Below are 16,145 nucleotides of genomic sequence, written 5' to 3' on the forward strand. Positions count from 1 at the left end.
AACTTTTTCGGGGGTGCAGATGACGACCAATAGGAGCTCGCTTGACTTGCACCAACCAACCAACCAGATGCCAGATGACCCAAAACTTTTGCATGATGTCGCGACTTCTTCCTGTCACTTGTGTTGAGAGCAGGCACAATACTCCCCACCACGAGAAGAAAAAAGAAAACATCTGACAAGCAAAGCAAGCATTTTGGGAGCATCAGTGCGCGTGAGGTGAAGAAAGGAGCCTGCTTGCTTGCCTGCCTGCCCTGCGCGTATCCGCGCGTGTGTGTGTACGTGCGTGTGACTTCCTTCTAATCTAACCTAACCTAACCTAACCGGACCTGTGAGGGATGTCAGGCCGAAGCGGTGCAGCTTCTCGCGGCTGCAGCAACTCCGGCGTGTCGCTGCTGCCCCTCCGGGCCATGGTGCCCTACCAGCTGCTCCCCAAGACGGGTAAATAAACATCAGTCCACAAGATAATACGTAGTACATCTCTCTCTCTCTCTCTCTCTCTCTCTCTCTCTCCTGCAGGCAAAGGCTCTTAATCATTGCAAAACATGTTTAGGGTTAGGTGGGGTGAAATGTAACTCTCTGTTTTAGTAACAGCAATGTTTTCTGTACAATAGTCATGGTCAAATGATGAGTATCGTAATACTCGTGATATCACTGAAAGATTCATTGTAGAAAGTATATCACAAATATATATATATAATTGAAATGAGTCCAAATTGTAAATTATGCTGCAATTGTGCAGTCGAAATTGAGTAAAATGTTGAATAACAGGATGCTTTTATGTGTCGGGCTGCTTTTGGGTTGCCCAGGTTCACAATTGTGTGTGTGTGTGTGTGTGTGTTTGGACTCACCCAGCGCCTGGGATCAATTTAGCAAATAACTCCGTCGTAAGACTCTTTTCATGCCTTTTTTGTCTCGATGCTCCCCCTCCAAAAAGCTGAGCGGACCTCGGCCCGCCCGCCCAAGCCCACCATGCGGCGGACGCTCTCTTTAGATGCCATCCTGGCGCCGTACCTGCAGGGGCACTGGCCCAAAGAACCCAAAGAGGGCCCGGCGGGAGTCTGCGATAAGGCCACACAGGTGAGCGTCATTTTGCTGCTAGCTTATCTGCGGAGGGAGGCTCAAGTCCCATCAAAAAGTGGTTGGATCCATGCTCGTTTGCATCCCGGCTAGTGTGGAGATGTCCTTAAGCAAGGTACTTGCCCCAGTTGAAAAAAAGTGCAGCGGTCCTTGCATGCCTGAATATGTGTGATGTGTGCAACACAAAGATACTGTAGATCCAGCAGAGTGGCCGTAGACTTGCCCCTTGAGGAATTAGAATCAATATGATGACATTCAATGAAGAAAAACAAACAACGTTTTGGGTGATTTCTGACTCATTTGGAACATTGAGCCAGTTTTACGTATGTTGTGGTGACACTCAAATTGTGTGATCAAAGTTCGGGACAGAGAGAGGCTCGCTGCGTGTGCACGCGCCGCCATCTTGAATCCATGTTTGGCTTTCAGGTGTTTTTTTGAACTCCCCAAGGCAAGCAACTGAAAGAAAACAAAAAAAACAAACGAATATTTGTTTTGGTGTGTCTAAACCTCGAGCATGCATGAAAATGGTTGGCAAAAGCCCCCTTACATACTCTTGTCACCTCAGCCCACCCGGGAAACTTTGCCAAGCCCCTCCAAGTTTTCGGGGCACAGTTTAAAGGCGAGCGAACCCCCTCTGCCTCGCTCCATTGTGAGGCGAGGCAGACCCCTCCTGACCTCATTATATGCACACCCCATCCCCCCTCCACACACCCCCACACACCCCCACACACACACACACACACACACACACACACACACCAGTCAGCGTCTGCTGCCCCCAGCTTGGTGGCATCCCATCATCCAACTTATTGTTGGCCCGATTTCATCCTTGACTCGGCTTCTATGCAAAGTGCATCTTCGGAGAGGCATCTTCTGCAATACATGTATTTCAAAGCACAATTCTTTTTATGAGAAGGGATCTCTTGCCAGGTCCACTTTGTAGCCGTCATGCTGTTGCCTTTGGACTAGAAGTTGTTGTACTTAACTCAATGACTACATGAGGCATGGCGCTGTGGTCTTTTTATAGCCGCGTGATCCCCCCTGCTGGCAGTGGCAGCGAGGTGTCGAGGTGACGCCTGTAACTTTATCTGGCAAAGTCACGACGTGACTCACTCAGACTTATTTAGCCGCCGGACGCCACACCGACGACGACCACAGACAGACAGACAGACAGACAGACAGAGCTTTTCTCTTTTGTGGGATGTGACCGACGGAGACTAAGCTGACTTGAATGAGATCGTCCGCCAAGATCCCACAGGGGGGTCCGAACTAGAAGAGTCAGACTTTGGAGGTCGGCGATGGACAGCAGAGCATCTGCTAGAAAATCCAGAGTTCATGTGAAGAAAACGGTACTGTGTGTGTGTGTGAATGGCAATGTTTGGAAGATTCTATTCATAGATGTTGTCTCGACTGTACCGTGAGAGGAAATGGTTGTGTTGAGGTGCATCCTGGCAGGTGGACCCCACACACACACACACACACATCCACACACACCCACACCCACACCTGTTTGGTTTGTCATACTTGTTGGAAGCAAAAAGCCTTTGTGAGGCTGTTGGCGGAGGCGAAGGATTAGTTTGGAGAAAGCATATAGAGAAATTTCAATTTGTCAGCTCCGCAATCAATCAGTCGGTCGGTCGGTCGGTCGGTCGGTCAGCCAGTCACTCAGCAAATCAGTTAATGGGTTGATCGGCCAATCGGTTCGTTTATGAGTCAGTCACGTTAGGATGCTACAGTCCACGTGCAGTGGTGGAAAATCAAAGTTGTCTTTTGTCATTGCAGACGCCATTTTGTTGGGCAGAGGAGACGCGGGCCAGGAGAAGTTTGGGCGGTCACAAGCGATCAGCATCGTGGGGCAGTGCTGAGCACCTTAAGGAGGCAAGAACCGTCATCATTTCATTATCGTGATCGTCATGGTCATGCTCTTCTTCTTGCAGGTGGCCAAGCTGAGGCAGCAGCTGCAGAAGCGATCCCGCCACGCCGCTCCTTCTGCGCCAGGGTACGAAGCGTCGCACCGTCCGCTGACTGCGGGCGTCACCCAGGTACAACTGCTAAAGCCATCACTCGAGTCTTTTGACAGCCAGCAAAAGTGGTGTTGTTGCTGTTCCTGACGTCACCTCAGGTGCCGTTGAGCGGAGTGGCCTCGCGTCTGCGGCGAAGCGACGAGGGCCTCAACTTGGAGCTGGAGGAGGCCTTTGTGTCGGAGAAGCGGGACGACCAGCATGAGGTCCTGATTGGGAGCAGTTGAGATGAAAATGGGGGAGTTGCGGGAAATCTAAAAAAAAAAAACAACGTGTCGCTTTGCTGCAGCTGTTGGACATCCCGGACGGGCACAGGGCTCCCGCTCCGGTCCAGAGGTGCAGCAGCGGCTCCCAGAGCGAGTCGTCGCCGGGCCCGTCGGATCTTTCCCTGTTGTCTCCTTCGCAGTCGCCGTCTGCTTTAGATTCTTTCTTGCTGTCGCCGTCAAGCTCACCCTGCTCTTTGAACCCTTCGCTCTTCTCCCCATCCAAGTCACCAGGTCAGGCGCTCGCGTTCACGGGCTTCTCCAAATATTTGTCAGAAGTTCCATCATTCGTGTCTGTCTGTGTGTGTAACAGGGTCTCCTACTCGTGAGGTCTTTTGTCCGTCTCCTTCCACGCTTTTCGATCCTCCCGCGTTGCCAGCGTTGCCAGCGTTGCCAGCGTGCTCGTCCTCGCGGCTTCCGCGGTTGCCGTGCCCCGACCAAAGCTTTTCCTTCCAGCGGCAGCCGCCGGAAGGCTGCGAGCCGCTTCTAGTGTGTCAGGACACAATGTGAGTTCCCTCTTTTGTGGATTATACAATCTACCAACCGTGGACAAATTGTGAGCTTTGACATTACTATCTTTCCCCGCAGGTCCACCTGTCCGGACGAGCCTGTCCACCTGCAGCCGTCTTGTCCCGACCTCAATAAGGTGAACTTCACCCCGCACGGAGGCTCTGCTTTCTGCCCCGTCAGCCTCCTCAAGCCCCTCCTGCCTTCCATGGACCTGCTCTTCCGCGGCCTGTCCGTCTCGCCCGTCACCGGCTGCCCGGGCCAGGCATCTCCCACCAGGCAGCTGGGCATGCAGTGAGGGTGACGCTGGACTAGACTTGTCTGAGTTTACTTGGGGGGGCTCTGACTGCCTCGTCACTGGAACCTCAATTGCAGACTTGTGGATGAATACCAAAATGTTTTGGCTTTGCTACTGTATTATAATCAAGCCCATTGTTTTTGACTGGCATTCTTTTTACCAATTCTTGACTAAGAAATATATTTTGTAGCTTTCTTCAATCAATTGTGATGATATTTAGTTGTGTTCATACATTTACATACCCTGGCAGAATTCATGAATATGAGATGTGTATCGAATATGAGTGACCAGGAAAAAATCCTTATTTGAATAGCATTCAAATTTAAATGGATTGTATTCTTAAATTCCAATTTCATATTCATCCGATCTATGCTCGTACGACACGTGGATTTGCGGTTTTTAAATACCTTAGTCCCGCCCATCTCTACCCCAGAAGCGCCATGATTGGCCAATGAGAATTGTATCTCTAGTTTGTGGACCAATCTACTCAATCCACATACTGCGACGTCAAAAGGCATGCGACGTTTTTAAGAAAAGGACCTCTTTTTTTTTTTTTTTTTTTTTTTAACTGAACAGCTGTCTTTTGCATCGTCGTGATAAAAATGTGTGGTCAGGCCTAAAACATAACTAACACCAGTAAAAACGTTGTTTTGGTTGGTTTCGTCGAGGTGCGTTAAGATAAATCGAGTCTACGTAAAAGAGTCGACGAGAATATGAAAAAGTAAAATTCAGGCAGATTTATGGACACCGTTTTAAGGTCTTTTCACAACGGCACATTTCCGGACGCAGTTTAATGAAACCTGTAATGACCTCATCACAACAACATTCCTCTGCAGCGTAATAGACATAATTATAAGAATAAGAATCAATAATGACACTTGCGGTGCACAAGTGAAACTATAAAAGCTGAATAGCCACTCCGGCTCGTGACCGCGGCTATAGTGGAGCGGGACGTCGCTGTTGCGGAGCCCGGGAGCCTGGCGGTGTCGGTTTCCATAGCCATACCCGGACTGGTGGCGGACGGCATGGCTTCGGGCAAAGGAGCATCCAGGGGCCCATCGCTGTGGGACAATATGCGCTTGCGCTTCATCGTATGTTTTCTGGGCGTCTTCGTGTGTTATTTCTATTATGGAATTTTGCAAGAAACCATGTAAGTAACCAGGATATTAGTGGCGTTTACCTGACAGCTGTTTGCATGATGCTAGTTGACGTTAGAGCTACTATTCGTCTTAATTTTCCCTCACGGGATTAATAACCTTCAGCAATACAACAAATGATCTCCTTCCTGAATCAATTGACAATTCAATTGAGCTCTGTTTCCAAGTATTACAACTTCTTAAAATTCTTACTTCCTATTACAAAGGTGAAGTTTGATTTCGTTTTTTTTTAAACTTTTTAAAGACTTCCATTTGTTCATATGGTGATTATTACAATGTCAGGTGGAAGTGGGCCACGACACTGGTGGAATGCTGTTGCCCAAGTGGCAAGTGCAGGAATCATATCCGGTTACTACATGACGACGATGTCATGCACACAGTATTTATCTCGCAATAACTTGGTTGAACTAGAATGCATCACAGCCTCACCACCAGATGAACGATATAACTTTTGTATTACATTTGTCACGACAGTACAAGAGGTGATTATGGCCACGGCGACCAAAAGGAGAAGTTTCGATTTGCCAGGACGTTGGTGTTCATCCAGTGCATCATTAACGCACTGTTTGCCAGGATATGTAAGTATTCTGACCGCTGGTTCAAATTTCACAGGTTATTTATTTAGCCCAACAGGAAATATCGGCAATAGAACTCATCCAAACGTCACGATCACAAATCTTTTATTAACATGGATAAGAAATGTTTGAAGTGAAACTTGAGCTTTGTGGAAGTGGTGTCAAAATGAACATGTAAAACGTATTGACATTGTCCAAACTTTGTTTTCCAAGGCTTTGAGAAGTGCATGCGACGTTACATGTCATTTGAAATGGTCTTAAAAATCACTTGAAATGCCACATTCTTGCTTTGGATGCGAATGCGTTTACTTCACGTCCTCTGTCTCTCTCTCTCTCTCTCTCTCTCTCTCTCTCTCTCTCTCTCTCTCTCTCTCTCTCTCTCTCCTGCGTTTATTTTTCCTCTTACCCCAGTGATTCAGTTTTTCGAGGGTCCCAAGCCAGACTTCACCAGGAGCTGGCTGTACGGCCTTTGTTCCCTCTCCTATGTGGGAGCCATGGTGTCCAGTAACTCTGCCTTACAATATGTCAACTACCCCACACAGGTCAGCCAGAGGTCCCTCAAATGTACTTGATGAAGTGTTTATAGTTCCTCAAACAATATCCTGTTTTTGTTTAGGTGCTGGGAAAATCTTGCAAGCCAATCCCAGGTGAGCTAACATGATTCCAGAGTGACAAATTGAATGGGATGGAATTGGAACGATCTCACCTAGCGTGTTTGGAGCTACGCTATTATGCCACGTCTGCCTGGAGCTTTTCCTGCTCACAAAGTTGTTCCAACATGTGCAGTGATGATCTTGGGGGTGACCATCTTGAGGAAGCGCTACCCGATGGCCAAGTACTTGTGTGTGCTTCTGATCGTGAGCGGGGTAGCGCTCTTTCTATACAAGCCCAACAAGAGCTCAGCTGTGGCGGAGGACCACATCTTTGGCTTCGGAGAGATCCTCTTGGTGAGTAGGTCGAAAGTAAAAAAAAAAAAAAAAAAAAAGTTGCACCTTGAACTCGACGCTGGCAATTTTGACACCATTCTGATGTGAAGATTTCTGATGACCATAAAGATGGATTCCATTTTGTGTTCATGACCACAAACACAGTGAAATGGTCCTATTTGTACAGCTAGTTTCTCTCACGCTGGATGGCCTGACAGGTGTGGCTCAGGACCACATGAGGACCCGCTTCCAAACCAGCGCCAACCACATGATGCTCAACATCAATCTGTGGTCCACGGTGCTCCTAGGACTGGGTAAGTCACTTTAGCAATTTTACAAATGCCAATTGATAGCCGTGATTGTCTTCAGCAGTCTGAAATATTTCTACACACCACTTGGTGGCGCCATAGATGCTTCCGTCACATCGGTTGCACAGCGTCTACAAGCTAGCTAGCTATATTTGAGGTTCTCGATAATATATTTTTATTAATATATAAAAAAAAAAAAAAAAAACAGACTACTTTTGATCATTTTTGTCCAAGAGACTAAAGGTCTCTTACTGTACGTGTGCGCAGTTGTGCTGTGGACCGGTGAGGTGTGGGACTTCCTGAGCTTTACTGAACGTTACCCGAGCATCTTGTACAACATCCTCCTGTTTGGATTGACCAGCGCGTTGGGCCAGGTGAGCCAACGTTCAAAGTTGATTCAAAGCTGCCATGGCATCGTCAAAAAATAACGACACTGTTTGATGCCAGACGTTCATCTTCATGACGGTGGTTTACTTCGGACCTTTGACGTGCTCCATCGTCACCACCACCAGGAAGTTTTTCACTATCCTGGGCTCCGTCCTTCTCTTTGGGAATCAAATGAGCGACATGCAGTGGGTCGGCACCATCCTGGTGTTCCTTGGTGAGAGAAATTGGCAATTTAGTTGGGTGTACATAGATGCCTTGACCTGCATGTTTGATTTGCTCCGTGACCATGCTTGTTACGCAAGTCCTGCTCATCTCAGATTGTCTTTCCTTACTGAAATGAATAGAAACGCGGCTAGTATCTCAAAACTTGGGGTAGTTGGGTCACTCGTTTCTTTTTGACACCTCCTTTACATCTCTGTTGTGGACATTTCAGGTCTTGGTTTGGACGCTAAATTTGGCAAAGGACCCAAGAAGACGACACACTAAGACACCCATCACGAGTCGGAACCTTCTTATACGGGCCGCAACTTCTATGACCTCATTTTTAATTCATACAAACTGCTCAGTTTTAACGCATTCATCAAGGACAAAACACTTCAGCCTCTCCAAGTCACGAATTGACCAAAAAAGGGCATCATGTTTCAGTATCATGTTCTAGGCCAATAATTACCCGTGTAAATTGTCATTTATAAAGCATAGGAGTCTTGGTTGAATGTTTTTTTTTTTCTACAAATGATCGAATACTTTCATTAAAAGGGAAATAGTCACCTTTCATCGGATTCAAATTCATTGGAAGCACTGTTTGGCGACAGCCACTTACTGGTACAGTCACTCTGGCGGCCACGCTCACCAAGCGTTCGATCTTGACGAGAATCATCCTCTGATGATTTAAAGACACGACGCAAAACGTCATTAAAACGCAATTTCGATACATTTATATACATTAGGTGTGGCTGTGACGTCTTAATATGGAAAATACCTGAAAGGACACATTTGAAGGAAACATCAACAATGGCAACCTTACGGCCAATGTACTTCTGACAGCTCCAAATATGAACCCAACCATGAATTAAGAAAAACTGCACTAATGTAACCTTTCAGGACGTAAAGTGTTTCCTCCTTACTGTATAAAATATAGTCGAGTTATAGTGATCACTTGAGCGTTTTTGCAACTTTTTCTCAGGCAATCACCTCGACCTCCTATTTCAGCGCTGCCTGCCTGGCTTCCTTCGGCTCAAACTGGCGGATTAAACAACTCCGTTTTTGGCCAGACTTCATTTAATCCTTTTATCTGTGTACAAATTGGGAGAAGCTACACCCTACTACTCATCAGGATGTTGGCTACAGTCCGCAAGCAACTGATTAGCCACCCGGCTGTGAGTAAAGCGAGTTTAACTACGAAAAACCTTGCCATGTCGCAATGTTTGCTTCGGAATTCTGTGGATTTCCTTGGTTAGCTTAGCAACGCTAGCTTTGACACGCGCTGAACTTTGCGTCGTAAACAAATCATCACAATCTTATCGTGTTATCCCGTAACATGTACCATTACGCATTTGAAGTGCTTAAACGTGCATGTGGGGATGCTTTGGAGTGAAATCGGGTCAGACGACGGGCACACACCCTGATAAGACAGCCAAGTAGGTGCTAAGTTGTAAATTGCAGCCGCCGCCGCCGCTTACACATATGGCAGGCACAGCTCTTGAAACGTAGTCATTATTAAACTACTCGACTAGAAAATATCTCTTTCATATACCTTATTAACCTCAATACATATTTTTAAACACGTTATGATTTTCTTCAACAATGGGTCTGACTGTAATTGTACATCAAGTTTGGAAAGTGGTTATTTCCAGTGTTCATGTTTGTGCTTGTGACGAACTTGTCAGTGGTCCAACCTGAAAATAGCCATTTTTTTTCTTTTTTTTCTTTCTTCCTTATTCTTTGGCTTGCTCCCTGCAGCTCATTCCACTCTTCATCTTCATCGGTGGAGGCACAGTCATGTCCTTGGCGTACCTGGCTCGCCTGGGCCTGAGGAACCCAGATGTCTGGTAAACATGCTCACCAAATTTAGAGGAAATTAATACTACAAAAAATGAAGACTCAAATTCATTTGCTAAATGCATTTTATAACACCGCACGCTTATAAATTTCAGCAATGCCTCGAAACCACCACTAGGCGGCAGTATCGCTCCGTTAATTGTCACTTCAAACAGTCTGTATTGTTGACGGTTTAAAAGGCAAACTGCTTTTTATAACTTGTTGTGTTTCTGATTTTTTTCATTTTACACAGTTTTCTCAATGGTAATGTAAACTGAGCTGTAGTTTTATTTTGTTCTATGACTTTTATTGTGAAGCACCTAGTCAATGGGAAAAATTGGGATTGTGTACACTTTGTAACTTTCATTGTTCCTAACATCGTTTTTGTCATGCATTAACTGTATTGGACTTGAATTTTAAAACCAAATCATTTTTAATTGATTTCTGCAGCTGGGATCGGAAGAACAACCCCGAGCCATGGAACAAAATGTCTCCGACTGATCAGTACAAGGTTGGTTTAAACAGATGGCTAATTTTACAACTCAAAAAGCATTGGGAAGTTTGCAACTTCATGTCAGGTTGGTTAAGAATTAAATGACAATGATTACATTATAATTTTCAACTTGCTTGCTAAACATTACTGCTGCCACTAGGACCACATTGGAACTGTGGACGGCTCCATTTGAAATTGTAACACATGGGATAGTTGAAAGCATTTGAGCCACTTTTGATCTCTGCTGTCATTTCCAGTTCTACACAGTCAACACGGACTACAGCAAACTGAAGAAGCAAGGTCCCGACTTCTAAAGCGTCTCTCGTCCGCTGGACCAAACGCACAAGTGCACTGTTGGACGCGCATCATGAGTCATATTTAAGTTTCTCCTTTTATTTGAAACCGTGCTCGTCTTCACTTTTGAGTGCGTCAATAAAGTGAAAGGAGTCTTTTCTCCTCCTGACAAGAGTCTGTTTCTTTTTATTGGAATTATCTTTCTTTGTCCTTGTGCAGCATGTTCACTCATGTTTGCTTTTTATTTGCTGGCTTGGATCATCCTCTCTCCTCATTTCACCTTCTTCTGGCCGCCATCCAGAATCTTATCAGTCGAATCAGGTCGTAAATCCAAAGGGAGTGCCTTCTAGAAAAAGTCTTACCAAGCAAGCAAGCAAGCAAGCGATGCCTTGAATATTTCTTTTTCTAACAATTAAGCAAAGGAAAGAATACTAGTACTGTAGTGTTTCTTCTTCAGTCTGATAAGTTTGTAAATGTCAACACGTCGCCGTGTCTGAGGCGTCGCAGGATGCGAGAAAGCCGAGAAGCGTGAGCAGCCAACGTGGCCGTCCGTGTAAAATGTCAAGAAGACCTTTTGTGTTTGAACAGAAGCACTCTGTTAAATCCACCGGCACCTTCACGTGCTTATGGGAACTGTGCACAATGCAGAAGCCTTCTTTATCTCAGACAAGTGCGTTTTAATGGTCGTAGAAAAAAACTTGAAGCTGAATTAGCTGTGTTCTAGACATAACGGGTCACACCAAAATATCAAAACAGTTTTTTTTTGGGGGGGGGCAGTGATTGGTGGAAAATACTAGCATGCTGCATGTTTCTGGTGCAGGTCTTCAAAAATAAATCATTTTGTAAATTAGTCCTAAAATTTGATGCAAAAAAAATTTGTTTTTGTACTGTGCAAATAAAGTGCCTCTTAATTAAATTGCTTGTCATTTGTTTCTGTTTTTTATCACCAAAACCCTTTGAGGGAATTGCGTTGCTATGGTAACCACTCAACTCAGCTCATGCTTTCCCACACAGGTCAGCCGCAGGTTGCCAATTGTCAAGTGCCTTGAAAGAAGGCAAGGTGCACTTAGAGCTGTACTGCCTTGCACCAATAGCTGGCGCTATACAACTGATAGTCATTTTGTCCATACAGGAAATAATAGTGCTCAAAACATTGACAGTTTAATACATGAAAGAGGAACCAAGGGCAAAAAATCTTCTTTGCAATAACACAGGTGCAAAGTGAAACGTTACAGCTCACCTGTTTTTTGGATTGAGGTCACCAAAGGTTTACAATGCAAAGCCAAGGTTGCAGAGGAACTGGCGGAAACCCACACAAGTCTGACCATGCTTTGTCATTTGTTTGAGTGACTTTGTTGCTGCTGATGTTGTTTGTTTATCGGTGCCTGCTACAGGGACAACAAAGAAACATTCAAAGCCAAACGAATGTGAGCGGACCAAGAGACTTTGTCAAAGAACTTTTATCTCAACAAAGTCTTATTGATCCTCGTGCTTTGTCAGGCAAAGTGCCATATTGCGCGGCACGTTGCCAAAGGTCAGGGCTGTCGTCAAATTTTCCTCACGAGGGATGGCGGCGGCGGCGGCGGCGTTTAGCAACTGTTTAGAGAGAAATAGCACCGGGATGAATCACTGACGTCTCAGGGACGCTGAAGCCGAGCGACGCGGTGCTGTTTTATGTAGCGTGCGGGGACGAGACGTGTCGAGGCCGCGCCGCGGGTTTGATCCTGAAACTATCAGTGCCGCATGAATTGTGTCCTCAGGCAAAAGCGCAGATGCTAGCTGTTGTGTGTTTTATGTGGCAGAGGGAACATCTTCACTGGGAAAAAAGGCAGGTGAAGAACACAAAAAGTACACTGTCTGTCTTGGTGATTATGGAACAAAATTGGGATCCGATCGAAAGTGGCGTTTTGTAGCATTTACACCCTAATTAATCGACTTTTATCTCGTGCTATTTTTTGTTTATTTGTCACACAAACCACGCACGCCACTCGGAATGGCCCCTCAAACGTTTAGCGTTACCGAACCATTTAAAGATGTAATACTAATGATGGCCAGTAGACGGCAGGCATCGCGCACGAACTCTTGCAACACTGCTGCTGTAATAGCGAAGAAGTCCGTGTCATTGCCCCGACGACACCGAGCTCTAAAGTACACGCACATAAAAAACGGTGAGTATTTTTCTCACACAACATTAAAAGTTCGTTGAAAGTACATGAGGATTGAGTACATTGGTGTCCTCCCAAAACTTCGATCCATCCAAGGCTTAATCGTACTACAGACGCGTATGGTTGCTTAATTGGACACCTGGCCGCCCGCGTCGTTGTGATGGACTTCCGCCACCAACTTTACTTCCCGAAGTGGACTCCATTTTCACAAAGGTGAGCAAACCACACTTTGGGGATTTGAATGACATACTTTTGTGAAAACATGCACAAAATGAGTTCTTGCGTTCGTTTATTTGCTGTTTAGCAGTTTTGTGCCGTGTAAAATTCCGCCCGCCCTCAAACCGATGTCAAATCCGCCAAGCAGAAACCTACAGAATAAGCCTTCTTCAAAACATTGATAGTCTTCCATTTTGCTTTTAAAAGCCATTTCCAGCAGGCTCAAAAAGATGAATATTGTCAATTGGTACCGAGTTCGAGTCGGTTTCACATGATAACGTTAAAATTGATTTGGGCATGTCTATCCTGGCGAGACCTAGAAAAAAAGTCTCAAGAAATGACTGGTCCAGTAGTCTGCCTTTTGCCCAATCTTCAGATTTAGTATGTCATCTAGAACAGGATAAGCCATAGAGAAAAAGAACTGATGAGGGGGGGAGAAAGGAAGCATTCAAACAATCTTTTTTTTTTTTTTTTTCTTTCTCCCCCCCACCGCTGGTAAACAGGTCAGAATTTAAATAGCTGAAAATAGAACATCTGGCTGGGCCTTGTCAGTCAGCGGCGTGTAATGAAATATGGAAATTTGGCACTCTTCAAAGAGAAGACGCGGGCCTCTTGGTGGCGACGTCTCCAACGCCCGCCCGCCCGCCCGCCCTCTGTCGCCAATACCCTCTCAGCCCCGCCCTCTCGAAAAAAGCGTGCTATATTTCCAGGTGCGGGCGCCGCGGCCCAGTCCGCCGCCGGTGCCAGCTCGTTAGCACTCGCAGCCTGGCAGAGTTGGCAGCTGGCATCATTAAACTTCAAACCTGTTTTGGACCCGGGGCGCCGCCGCGGGGAGAGACCCCCCCCACCCCCACCCCGTCTCCGCATGCTCCCTCTCCCGCCGACAGCTGATTAGCCGCAATTTGACGGCGGCCGTGCGCTGATTCAAATAGAAGATTTAGTCTTGATGTCAATTTTCTGTATCAGAATTTGAAATAGCTGTTTTCTTCCAGATGCTCGAATCCAATTGTGCAGCAAACAACTTCTTTGACGTACGTTTGGACGGAGGTCTGGCTTGAAGAATTCTGCCCTTGATGGACATTAGAGGTGAGAAACGTTCTCTTTGGGGTTGATCGGAGGACACTGCCAGGCTTTGTCTGTGCGTGCCTGAACAGAGAGCACGTCTTCACACTCCAAAAGACTTCTTTTTAAAGACGTGGCCGCCACAAGCTGACTGTCGCCGAGAACAAAAGCGTAAGGGCGCCCTTGGGAGCTCGTAATTCAGCGGCGCGCTTAACGAATAAGTAGCAGCGGCGATGGAATTTATTCAGGCTCGGAAAATATAACGGAGAAGGCCGTCAATGAGGTGTGGAGGGAACATTTACCGGCGCCAGCATTTTCAAACATAAGTGCCTTTTTTTGTTTGGAAGCTACTTTTAACGAGTGCCTGTTGGATCGTTACGGCTAAATGAGCGGGAGGTTAATAGGAGGTTCAGTGGAGAAAACTGGAGTGGGTGTCCGGCTCCTTAAAGGATCCCTAATGATCTCGCATTGATGGGCAAAGCTCTGACGTGGAGGTCACGTAGCTGTGGACTCTGGCGCTTTGGGGTTACGACACCGTCCCCTGAGACGGAACCCTTCGTCGCCTCAATTAAAAACGCAGATGAAGATGAGCGTCTTCTTTGGCACGCTGGTGCGGCAACCTTCACTAGGGGGCAGCAGAGTGTTGTGGAGCCCTTGAGAGTAAATCCAGCCCGTTGGGCCAAAGACCTGGAACCAGGTGGCACGACATGGAGTCTTGATTTCAGTGTCTACAATGGCAAGCTGTTTCTTCCGTAGTCCTGGTGTCCCATCAGTCACTACAGAAAATCAGTTATTCTTCCATCCCTGTTGAGCCGTGATGTCATTTTTGTGCATCAGTCACTCAAAAAGCGTTTGTCTAAATGTGTTTGCGCTTCATTCTAAACACTGCCATCCACTGGTCAGTCCTTGTAAATGCAAAAACGGTAACTACAGCAGAAAGGCATGGAAAAACTCTTTGGAAAATAAATGGCAAATAAATCTGGCAAAAAGCACCTTGAATTTCCACACGCCATAGTTCCTCTTTATTCAGCATCTGCTCATCTGTCACATGTCCTCTATTACTAGTACATCCAAGCAATGATTAGGATTAATGGAGGACATGAGCAAAACAATCAGAGTCCTTAATTTCCATCCCGTGTTTGCAATTTAGCGCTCGCTAATGTAGCGCACACGCTCTGATTTTCCTTCCGTCGCCAGGCGGGCGTCTGCTTCATTACACCTTATTGCAGAGGCAGGCCGCACAATCACAGACATTTAAATATAGATTGCGTGCAAAACAAGTCTTGCGCGCGCGCTCCGGCCGGCTTTGAAGACGTGGTGGAGAAGATGCGGGCTCATTGCGGCCTTAATGCATCCCATAACTGAGGCGAGCCGGAGCGCGCCGCCGCCGCCGCGTCTATTAGGTCTAATGACAGCCGACGGATGGACGCCGACGTCCGCTCGGAGGCGAGATGAGGCCCAGCGGGCTAAATGCCGCCCCGCCGCTAATATGCAGATGGAAAACAAATTCGCCGGGAATATTTCCGTTATGATCGCCCGCTCGTCTCATTACGAGATGTTTTGTTGTTCCGCGCCAGCGTAATTGTTTGTCGTGCGACGTGGGCGAACCCGGGGAAAGTTGACTCAGAGTTCGCATTTTACAATCTTCTTATTGATAGACTAAAGAGTTGCCATAGTAGTATTTTTTTTTTTTTTTACTAATATTACCACAAATGACTGCAGCTAAAAATTGTTTTCAAAATATTGCAACATTTGTCTTTTATTCTAATGAAGAGTTACAATGTCAGATTTTCTTGAGGAAAAAAAATGCAAAACTAAGTCTTATTTGTGAAAAATTCTAAATTACAAAACAACTTTTAATGTTATGGAAAGTCAGCCAGAAATCAGCTTTGGCATCACAACAGCAACAAAATCAGAATGAAGTGAAAGCAACCCAATTACAACATCACAGTGGAAAGTTTGTTGTAGTTGTTCCTGCTCATGAGCTCATTTGCATGTTATTAGAGCTTTTCATTAGGGCCAGTCAAAGCGTGTTGTTCATCACGGAAAGGGCGCCGACACAAAGCGGCATTAATGTGAGCCAACGCGCTCGTAATGATGTCACGGCGAGGACAAAAAGCCCTCTGGTCGGCCTAATTCTCCCACACGCCTCTCTCGCCCAGAATTGAGACGAACGCCGCCGCCGCCGGTAGGTAGGTAGGCAGGCAGGCAGGCAGGTAGGTAGGTAGGCAAGCAGGCCTAATTGGAAACATGAGGCCTCATCAGAGCCAACGCCATTGTCCGACTCACTTTTTTTCCCCCTCCAATCCATTTTCAAGTCAATTAGCTGCTCGGCCAGAGAGGGCGCATAATTAGCCCA

At 46.3% G+C, this 16,145-nt stretch overlaps 3 protein-coding genes and 1 long non-coding RNA gene across 7 annotated transcripts in view; all 4 read left to right on the forward strand.

Moving 5' to 3' along the window:
* Positions 1 to 93: 93 nt before the first annotated feature.
* On the forward strand, positions 94 to 4,371 carry fam117aa (family with sequence similarity 117 member Aa). Of its 2 annotated transcripts, XM_037256009.1 has the most exons (8): positions 94 to 438; positions 935 to 1,077; positions 2,860 to 2,955; positions 3,015 to 3,119; positions 3,200 to 3,304; positions 3,388 to 3,595; positions 3,675 to 3,867; positions 3,950 to 4,371. In XM_037256009.1, exons 1-8 carry the CDS (start codon positions 336 to 338, stop codon positions 4,164 to 4,166), a joined length of 1,170 nt encoding a protein of 389 aa, XP_037111904.1. In that variant the 5' UTR covers positions 94 to 335; the 3' UTR covers positions 4,167 to 4,371. The 2 variants fall into 2 exon arrangements, with proteins under 2 accessions (XP_037111904.1, XP_037111905.1); XM_037256010.1 differs by lacking the exons at positions 94 to 438; positions 935 to 1,077 and adding an exon at positions 2,162 to 2,426.
* Positions 4,372 to 4,767: 396 nt separating this feature from the next.
* On the forward strand, positions 4,768 to 8,291 carry slc35b1 (solute carrier family 35 member B1). The gene is made up of 9 exons (XM_037256045.1): positions 4,768 to 5,316; positions 5,798 to 5,901; positions 6,310 to 6,440; positions 6,515 to 6,545; positions 6,685 to 6,845; positions 7,012 to 7,138; positions 7,400 to 7,506; positions 7,580 to 7,733; positions 7,953 to 8,291. The coding sequence occupies exons 1-9, from the start codon at positions 5,192 to 5,194 to the stop codon at positions 8,003 to 8,005; spliced, it is 993 nt and encodes a 330-aa protein (XP_037111940.1). The 5' UTR covers positions 4,768 to 5,191; the 3' UTR covers positions 8,006 to 8,291.
* Positions 8,292 to 8,717: 426 nt separating this feature from the next.
* Positions 8,718 to 10,518, forward strand: ndufa4a (NDUFA4 mitochondrial complex associated a). Its single transcript, XM_037256124.1, has 4 exons — positions 8,718 to 8,895; positions 9,479 to 9,567; positions 10,007 to 10,067; positions 10,307 to 10,518. Exons 1-4 carry the CDS (start codon positions 8,854 to 8,856, stop codon positions 10,361 to 10,363), a joined length of 249 nt encoding a protein of 82 aa, XP_037112019.1. The 5' UTR covers positions 8,718 to 8,853; the 3' UTR covers positions 10,364 to 10,518.
* A 1,933-nt stretch (positions 10,519 to 12,451) lies between these two features.
* Positions 12,452 to 16,145, forward strand: part of LOC119125540 — a 33,289-nt gene continuing 29,595 nt past the window's right edge. For all 3 annotated transcript variants that reach the window (XR_005098483.1, XR_005098481.1, XR_005098482.1), the window contains exons 1-3: positions 12,452 to 12,511; positions 12,605 to 12,721; positions 13,717 to 13,810. This is a non-coding gene — a long non-coding RNA (uncharacterized LOC119125540). The remainder of the gene's footprint in view (positions 12,512 to 12,604; positions 12,722 to 13,716; positions 13,811 to 16,145) is intronic.

Source organism: Syngnathus acus, chromosome 8 (genome assembly GCF_901709675.1).
Source record: "Syngnathus acus chromosome 8, fSynAcu1.2, whole genome shotgun sequence".
Taxonomy (NCBI): Eukaryota; Metazoa; Chordata; class Actinopteri; order Syngnathiformes; family Syngnathidae; genus Syngnathus; species Syngnathus acus.